At 47.8% G+C, this 9,354-nt stretch overlaps 2 protein-coding genes across 2 annotated transcripts; both read right to left on the bottom strand.

Moving 5' to 3' along the window:
- Positions 1-632: 632 nt before the first annotated feature.
- Positions 633-1,715, bottom strand: LOC132583380 (zinc finger protein 135-like; the record flags this gene model as incomplete). The annotated part of the gene is made up of 1 exon (XM_060255033.1): positions 633-1,715. A coding segment is annotated over one exon (1,053 nt), but the record flags the coding sequence as incomplete, so codon positions are not given.
- Positions 1,716-1,726: 11 nt separating this feature from the next.
- On the bottom strand, positions 1,727-6,834 carry LOC132583379 (SCAN domain-containing protein 3-like). The gene is made up of 3 exons (XM_060255032.1): positions 5,864-6,834; positions 3,783-3,903; positions 1,727-1,746 (listed from the first exon to the last, which is right to left on the bottom strand). Exons 1-3 carry the CDS (start codon positions 6,584-6,586, stop codon positions 1,727-1,729), a joined length of 864 nt encoding a protein of 287 aa, XP_060111015.1. The 5' UTR covers positions 6,587-6,834.
- Positions 6,835-9,354: the final 2,520 nt, after the last annotated feature.

Raw genomic sequence — 9,354 nt, 5'->3', positions numbered from 1 at the left:
AAGTTCAGACTGAGACACAGGATAGGATTCCTTCAGCTGAAACAGTCCCACTGTGAAAAGCAACAGTTGTGGCAGAGTGTCACCTTTACAATGCTAAGGAAGACCAGTGGACAAAAGGAGTTTTAAAAGTGGGTGAGGGAGGACCAGAACAGTAACACACAAAAAAGTCTGTTCAGAGTAGTTGCCCCCATCCATCTCTGTTTCCCATATTTCCTTCTCAAATATTTTAAGGAGCCAATCTGTCGTTGCCTAAGCTAAAATGTCTTCATCATGGTGATAACATTTCATTGATCAGAGGGTCTTTATGGCACTGGAATGTTGTGAGAAACTTCCTCATCCAACAGGTTCCATTCTCAAAGAGATTCAGCACTCAGCTTGGATCCAGTATTACAAGCTGCCATTGTCGGGGTGTTTGGACAACAAGAATGGATACAAAAGGGAAAAGTGTGTGAGATCTTTCGGTTCATAAAACAAAATTCTACTGGAAGATCCTCTTTGTTAAAACGGTTTGGAAACTATGCCAATAAAGCTCCATTCCCTCGGTGGTACCAAAGATAAGGTGAGTGGAGAAAATTCAATATCGAGATTAAACCTCTCTTGGAACATCCACATTCTGGATACAAGCTCCCCAAAGGATGAAAATTGTTGCAATTTGTGTGTTGTTAAGAACTTGCTCTGGGGTGGAGTCTCTGGTGCTTGACAAGAGTCTGTCTCTGACGGAACCTCCTTCCGCACTCAGTGCAACGATAGGGCTTCTCTCCTGTGTGGATTCTCTGGTGGATGATAAGGTCAGCCAGCCGGACAAACCTCCTCTCACACTCATCACAGGAGTAAGGCTTCTCTCCGGTATGGATTTTCTGGTGCCTGGTGAGAGAGGACAGCTGGTTGAATCTTTTCCCACACTCGGCACAGCTGTGCGGCCTCTCGCCTGAGTGGGTACGTCGGTGCCTGTGAAGGTGTGACAGTTGGTTGAATCTCCGGCCACACTCATCGCAAGTGTGAGGCCTTTCTTCCGAGTGCGTCCTCTGGTGCCTGGTTAGAGCCGATGAGGCTATGAACCTTTTCCCACACTCTGGGCAGCCGTAGGGTCTTTGGCCCATATGGATCCTCTTGTGTACCGTGAGGGCTGAGAGGTGGCTGAAACATTTTTGGCAATAGGTGCACCGATATGGCCTTTCTCCCGTATGGATCCTCTGATGGCTGATAAGATGCGCCCGCTGGCTAAAGGTTTCCCCACACTCGGTACAGGCGTGAGGCTTCTCTCCCGTATGGATCCTCTGATGCCGCGTGAGGTGTGAGAACTGGTTGAACCTTGCCCCGCACTCGGCACAACGGAAGGGTTTCTCTCCCGTGTGGATGTGCTGGTGTTTGGCCAAGTCCGATGGGCAGTTGAAACGTTTCCCACATTCAGCACAAGGGTGGGGTTTCTCCCCGGTGTGGATTCGTTGATGCCTGGTGAGGTGGGACATCTGGATGAAGCTTTTGGAGCACTGGCCGCAGTGGTAGGGTTTTTCTCCTGAGTGCGTTTTCAAATGCTTGGCTAGGCCCGATGGGCGGGTGAACCTTTTTCCACACTGAACACAGGCGTGAGGTCTGTCCTTCCTGTGGATACCGCTGTGAGCCCGGAGCTCCTCTTCTCCCCTAAATCTTTTCCCACAGTCTGGACACTGGAAACACTGTCCAGCTCTTCCTAAAAACTTGGCACCTGTTGAGTGAGAAAGAAAAATCAGATGTGATCAAGGGGAGCTGCACAATAAAAGTAAATGGGCAGTGATGTTCTGCATTGTAATTGAAGTGTGGACTTTTGCAGCTAGACTACTGGTTGGAGCTAGTTATCATGTGATTTCCAATATTACAGCAATTACACCGCCATCTGATCCCCTCCTGAGCCCAATTCAAAGTGTTGTTTTTACCTTTAAAGCCATAGATGGCTTGGGACTGGGGTATCTAAAGGATATCTTCTCCCATATGTTCCTGTCTGCGAACTAAGAGGGAGAGGCCCTCTTGAGTATCCAAATGATGAAAAAAGCTTGTCGGGTGGGAACACATGAGAGGGCCTTTTCAGTAGCAGCCCCAAATTATGAAACAATCTCCTCGGGGAGCTCCACCTGACCTAATATACAAAATAATTAATACACTACGGGGGATGACTGTATGCATGTGGGATTAAGTCCAGTTTAGGCTGATGAATCACATCTCATTCAAGAGAGACTTGAACTGTAGACTTCTAATTTTCAGCTCTCACTTTTAGTCACATCTTACCAGATCACTATACTACACCAGCTAGCTGCTGACTGGCAGGCAAATCATTCATTGCAAACTGTTCACATCCTCCACATAACCACTCTGCATTCTGTTAATCAGACACATCCTGGAAATCCCCTTTCTGAACAATGCCATGATTTGGATTCCATTATATGGCACAGGGGGAGAGGACACTTAAGCAATCCATTTGCCAGATCTATATCAGGCCAAGAAAACAGCTAGGGAAGGGCTTAAGGCTCTTTTCCTTGTGTGCCATAAGAGAAGCCATGTTGGATCAGGCCAATGGCCCATCCAGTCCAACATTCTGTGTCACACAGTGGCCAAAAAAATTAGATGCCATCAGGAGATTCATCAGTGGAGCCAGGACACTAGAAGCCTTCCCACTGTTTCCCCCCTCCAAGCACCAAGAATACAGAGGTAGCCTACCCACTGCTGTGCCGCTGCCCCCCTCCCCCCACACACGCTCAGAGTAGCGACACCAGCCTCATGCTTACCCATTTTGGTTGGCATTGCAAAAAGACCCTTCTCTTAATATAAAGCAGGAAGAGGCTTCGCTCTCACCCCTCCCTCTGGAACAGGAAGGGAGGGGAAAGCAAAGCCTCGTTCTGCTCTCTATTAAGAGAGTGCTATTCTGATGCCCTCCCCCCAAAGCTGGTAAACGCGAGGCTGATGTCTGAACACGTCGGGTGTGTGTATGTGTGTGTGTGGAGCGAAGTGTGGCGCTGCGTTGCAGCACTGCAGAAAAAACAGGAGGGGGTTGGCCTGGGGGTGCAGGGGCAGTAAGTCTGCCTGGGGTGCTGCCCGCTTTCGGGCCAGCCCTGGGCGCACTTAACCACCACACCACACTGGCTATCATATAGGGTTAAATCTGTTGAAGGCAACTTTGTAAGTCAGGAGTTGTATGCTATATGGCATGTGAGCTAAATTGCTCCAGAACAGTAGAATATCATTTGGATCCAGCCAGTTTTTTGACCCAATTTTTCTCCTTAGTACAACCTCATTTTATGTGGATTTTAGTTCACTCAGGTCTCATGACGCACAGTGCTGCCTTTTGGGGTGGAGGAGACTCTTCCTTCCCTTTTTCAGCATCAGAAAAATGGTTAGATCCAGTCCTATAAGTTTTAAACAGCAGTTTCTGATTCTTCATGCCATCCAGTCACTTTTTTTTTCTATCAGAAGTCATTGCTACAATCTCAAAGCAGAGGACCAGCCAAAATGTGTGCAGGAGAACACTCCATCAGGGCCGGCCCTGCCATGAGGCAAACTAGGTGATTGCTTAGGGTGCTGGCCTTCTAGGGGCATCCATGTGACTTGGTGTGATGTTATCAGTACAAAGGGGGGGGGGGCACCAGAAATTAGCCTTGCTTAGGGTGCCAGACAGTCTAGGGCTGGCCCTGCACTCCATTCAATGTTTTCAGCCAGGGAGAAAGTCAGATTCATATGATAAGAGTAAGACTACAGGGGAGACACAGAGAGAGAGAGAAGGAGTTGGTGCAAGGTGGACCCCCAATCCTTACCTAGTGCGTTCCCATTGTCTTGCTGCCTGATTTCTTTGTAGCTTTGCCTTGGCCTGGCATTTGCCGGAGGATGCGGTATCTCAGAGCAGTTTGTGGTCCCCCCTTGAAGCGATGCCATGACCTGAAACAGGTACAGCAATTCCAATGAGACTAAGAAGAGGGAATCTTAGGACTGTTTTGCCTCATTTTGTCATTTACAAAGAGGGGGCCTAGTCAACATCCCTTTGGAGCAGCAGGTAACTGTGCACATAATGTTTATCTGTTGACAGAAGTAAAATGATCTCACTCAACTGAAGCCTACAAATGGCTGCTTCTTCTTACTCCAGGACAGGCAAAAGCATTACACTGTGTTGTTCTGATCATTATTCAAGTCATCTGTGACAAACAATAATTCACCTTGAGTCTCAGTGAGAAAGGCAAACAATAAATGAAGTAAAATAAATGACATTCCATACAATGGGTTGGATCCTGCCTGCTTTTCACACAACTTTCCCAGTTCCCTTCCACATGATACCCCTGCCCTCTGTGGATTTTTGTCCACACATGATTTTCAGCATAGCCTTTTCAGTGGTCAAAGACAATGTCTCCATACTTTTCCACTAGTAGAAAAGCTAGTTGGATCTGACCTAGTATCTGATCCTCTGTAGGCCCCAGTCCTGACAAAATCAGTCTTAGCTGGGTTCTCATGCTTTGGCCTTCTCATTACAGGTTGAGGCAAACGGCTGTAACCTTGAGAATTCTTCCAGAAGAAAATGCTTTATACTGAACCTGTCCATTGGTCTAGGTCTACCCTGATTAGCAGAGGCTTTCCAGAGTCTTAGGCCAAGGTCTTCCACATGACTGCTACTGATTTTGCACACAGCTTACCATGCGGTCATGTTCCTGTTCTCTGCACAGCGTCTGTCGGATTTCCCACTCTCTGCGCCGGAGTTACAGGAAGTGTTGCGGCTTTCGCGTAGCAAACGTAAACCGCTAAAACCCAGTTTACGTTTGCTACTTCCTGTAACTCCGGCGCAGATAGTGGGAAATCCGATGGACGCCAAGCAGAAAACAGGAACGTGACCGCAGGGTAAGCTGTGTGCGAAATCGGTCTGTACCTTTTGAGCTGGAGACACCAGGGATTGAACCTGGCATCATCTATCTGCAAAGCAAATGCTCTCCACTTCAGGGAGAGTGAAATCAGGTGACCATTTGTGACTGTGGACTCACCTCCTTGAGAAACCATGCGGCCAAGCATCTGCAGATGTCTTCTTTGCTGCTTCCGGATTATTCCATAGCAATGTGGACATAGCAGTCCTCTCAGACACCCAGCTGTGAGAAAGGCTGCATCACCCCTTACAAATATATTTTGAGATCAATCTAGAGTTGCTAGCTCCTGGTTGGAAAATACTTGGGATTATGGAGGTGGAGCCTAAGGATGGCAGAGTTTGGGGAGGGGATGAAGTAGGGTGTAATGCCATAGAGTCTACCTTCCAAAGTGGCCATTTTCTCCAGGTGAACTGATCGCTTTCATCTGGAGATCAGTCGTAAGAACAGACAAACTCCAGCCACCACCTGGACATTGGCAACCTTAGATCAGTTCTAGAATTTGTCTTCAGAATGAGACCTTGGGCTTACAAAGATGTCCTGTGCTTGCTTCTAAGTATGTGCATTTACTCTCCACTGAATAACCAAGCTAGCTGTACATCTGAAGATGAAGAAGATATTGGATTTATATCCCACCTTCTACTCCGAAGAGTCTCAGAGCAGCTCACAATCTCCTTTACCTTCCTCTCCCACAACAGACACCCTGTGAGGTGGGTGGGGCTGGAGAGAGCTCTCACAGCGGCTGCCCTTTCAAGGACAACCTCTGCCAGGGCTATGGCTGACCCAAGGCCATTCCAGCAGGTGCAAGTGGAGGAGTGGAGAATCAAACCCGGTTCTTCCAGATAAGAGTCCGCACACTTAACCACTACACCAAACTGGCTCTCTGGGACTAGGACAAAAACTATCCATGTCAAAGGAATGACTTTTGGATCTATGGAAATTCCCCCACTTGGGACCCCTTTCCCTTCCAGATAATCAAGAATAAACGTCTTTACCTGCTGTTCCTGTTTTCCTCCCTCTCGCTGCCTCAGCAGGAATCCCTCTGCCAGGGCCACCGCCTGAGCACATGTTTCGGGCCCACGTTCTCGGACTTGGTTCTGGATTTCCTTGGGCAGAATTGTCAAGAACTGTTCCAGGATCAGCATCTCAAGGATCTGCTCCTTGGTGCGGGTCTCCGGCTCCAACCAGCGATGGCATAGTTCCCGCAACCGGCTACATGCCTCACGGGGTCCCTTGGCTTCCTGGTAGCAGAACTGGCGGAAGCGTTGGCGCTGTGTCTCAGCACTAACGGCATCCCCTCGGAGGGTAGCAGCCTTCATCTTCCCATAATCTCCCCTCTCTCTGGCCTCCAGACTGGTAAAGAAGTGCTGGCCTTCTCCACTGAGGTTTGGCACAAGTCTGGCCATGCTTTCTCCTCGGGACCACTGGCAGGGATCAGCCACCCTCTCGAACGTGGACAGATCATCCCACGGAGGCAGATCCGGCAACTGAGAACTTGTCCAGCCTGAATGCGAAGACTGAACTGTCTTTAGGATTTCCTGCCACTGGGCCTCTCCATGTGGCGGCATTCCCTCCTGTCTCTCAAACCTACCCTGATGAGGTGTGGCCCACCTCAGAAATTCACCAATGGCTCCAGCATGAATGGCCCGTGGAGATTTTCCTGCTCCTGTCACCAACCCCTGCCCTGGTTCATGGCGTGATGGATTTGGCTCCTCCATTTCTTCTCTCTGGGTTGCTTACAAGACCTGCTGGAACTGCAGAGTAAACATTGTTACTTCTCTTGGATTGCCATCATTTTGCCTTCTTGGATTTGGCCTCTTCTCTCTTCAATTTCACATTTCCCAGCCATAACTAGTGGCTGTTATACTCAGTGGATCTAGTGCAGGTCTGGTCTTATCAACGATGTTGTCCAGAAGACATTCAGGTCGCAAAGCCCTAGAAGTAACACACAACAGCAAAATTCCCATCTAAAAAAGCGCTGTTGATTCCTGAAGTAAAAGATGAAGGGGGAAATTATATCTTATAAACAATAAGCTAAAATCTGGCTTTCAGTCTGTGGTGCCCCCACCACAACAGAGACAAAGTTGCTGTGATGTCACAATTGGTGGTGGGGTGGGGATGAATAGTGATGTGGGGAAAAGATTGGTAAATGAATGCTGGACCATCAATGTGGCTCATCTCGGGTACATGGAAAGTGGATTTTGTAGGAAGATAAAAAATCATGCAGGATCTAGGAACAGAAGAAGATGCATATTAAAAGGTTGGGGCCTCAGATGTGGGTCAGGAAGCTACCAAAGGAGGGAGGAAGCAAGAGGTGTTATGTGATCTTTGAGACAATATTGCTAGGTTCCCAAACTCCGAAACTCCTGGGGCAGGGTCTGGTATTGTTGCACTGAACGCTAATGCCTGCAGATTGTTTGATGACATGCATCACACATAGGGTGTAAGAGGGTACCACTGCTCCCGCTAAGCTGTGGAATCTTGTGAGCAACAATTCTACTTTGTGAGCTGCTGGCATTAAAGTTGTGAGTGAGCAATTGGGCTACTGCATAAATTATGTTGTTCTGGGACCATCCTAAGGCAAAAATGTGTGAGCCGGAGGCTAAAAAATTGTGAACTAGCTCACTAGTGTAAGCTAGTTCACAATTTTTTAGCCTCCGGCTCACATTTTTGCCTTAGCTCAGCTTAGAGGAAACACTGATAGGTACATATGGAAACAGCTGATTTGAATATTGAAGGTGCACTAATCTGGGACTCCAAGACCCACTTCACACACACAAGGTACACCACTCGCCATTGAGACCCAGGGACCAATATGTCAGGGCTTATCATAAAACGGGAACCAGAATGACCTGTGTCTCACAAGGGTGCTGTGAAGACGAATATGGCAAAGAACATATTTTGCAGGATACTTCTGTCAGACCTGCACAGTGTTTGGGGTGCCTTCCTGAGTGGAATGATTCCTCTCCCTGCCATGCCGACGACCACCACTCCATAGAACATAACAGACCTCCCTTTCAGCAGAACATTTATTTCTCACTCTCTCCATCGATCAAAGAGAACCTGGCAGGTTCCAGAACAGCCCTGAAACTGCAACCCGGCACATTCCAGATTTGGCATCTACTCACCTCTCTGCAGCTTTCCCCAGCTTGGGGGGCACCTAACCATCTCCAGATCGACTGCTGATGGGGGGGGGGGGGAATAGAGCTCACTCAGAGAGGAAGCTCCCTCCTGTATTCCTTCCCTCCCCGTGCCTTGGAGATCTGGATGCCTCTAGGACCCAGAATACTCCACATATTTAACCCTCCAGGAGCTGGTCAACCAGTTGCCTGCTGCTGCCTCGGATTACTGTCCGACCAGCTCATAAATCTCGTGCATTTTGGCAAAGCTGTTTTCCAGTCTGTAGTAAACAAAATGACCCATGGTTATTGTCACGTATATAAATCTAGTATGCCGCCCCTGGATGTACTCCATACATATTTACTGAGAAATAAATCTTAATGAATACCCCGGATGTATTCCCAAGTAAGAGCGCATAGGGCACAGACTCAGATATACAGTGCAATCCTCCCCCCCTCCCTCGCCTCCTGCCGCCATTACCAGCTTCAGTCCTGTGCTGCTAAAACGGCTGTGGTAATACTCTACCCTACAGGGTTGTGATGAACTGGTTTCAGAGTGCAGCTGCCTCTGGAAAACCAGGTCTAGAGGGGGCATACTGTTGTGGCTTTGGAAGCTAAGTTTTTATTCTACATAATTTTATTTATGTATTAATTGTGGATTAGAGTAAATTGTATTTTTGGTTCTTATGCAGCCGCAAGGTTTGTTTTCAGACAGATCAGTCTCAAAAAGGGTGTCACGTGCGTTCACACTACACTAAATAATGCGTTTTACATCCGGATTTTTAGAGCGAGAAAATGTGCAACTGCAGTGATCAAAGGGTTCCTAACTATGGAACATTTGGAGCTTTTTAAAGCTCAGAACACTGCAGGAGTTTATACAATTGTGTTTCGGTTCATTTGGATACAAGATTAGTTGGATTACACAATTGTGAATGACACGGAGATGGTGGCTGGTGAATTTCTTCCTCCTAATACTGCAACCGAATGAAATGGATTGGTAGTAAAAACAGGGCAGGCACAAGGCTTCATTAACATATGCAACAATGCCACAAGAAATGGCAAGTGCCACCACAGACAGGTTTTTAAAAGATTATTGCCTTTCATGAAGGATGGTCTATCAGCAGCTACTGGTCATGATAGCTAAATGGAACTTTTGGATTTAAACAGAGTGGACCTCCGGATACCATTTCCCCCCCCATGGCAAACAGCTGACTTCAGACTCCCCAGAGTCTCCTGCAAGGCCAGTGCTTCCACGGAGACCTGTGTTCGAATCCCCTCTTTGCCTAGGAAATGTGATTATTCCTGTCTCTCAGTTTAACTGCCCTCAACCAACCACTGTATCCTTAGGCTGAGAAACAGGGGCACCC

This window comes from Heteronotia binoei, chromosome 15 (genome assembly GCF_032191835.1).
Source record: "Heteronotia binoei isolate CCM8104 ecotype False Entrance Well chromosome 15, APGP_CSIRO_Hbin_v1, whole genome shotgun sequence".
Classification (NCBI taxonomy): domain Eukaryota; kingdom Metazoa; phylum Chordata; class Lepidosauria; order Squamata; family Gekkonidae; genus Heteronotia; species Heteronotia binoei.
This window is presented reverse-complemented; position numbering and strand designations above follow the sequence as displayed.

Excerpts from the sequence above, each read along its gene's own strand:
- LOC132583379 (XM_060255032.1), bottom strand. The coding sequence starts at position 6,586 with ATGGAGGAGCCAAATCCATCACGCCATGAACCAGGGCAGGGGTTGGTG. Across the intron at positions 3,904-5,863 it reads GAGGAAAACAGGAACAGCAG|GTCATGGCATCGCTTCAAGG; the intron begins GTAAAGACGTTT and ends TACCTGTTTCAG. Across the intron at positions 1,747-3,782 it reads AGACAATGGGAACGCACTAG|CTCCCCTTGATCACATCTGA; the intron begins GTAAGGATTGGG and ends TTTATTGTGCAG.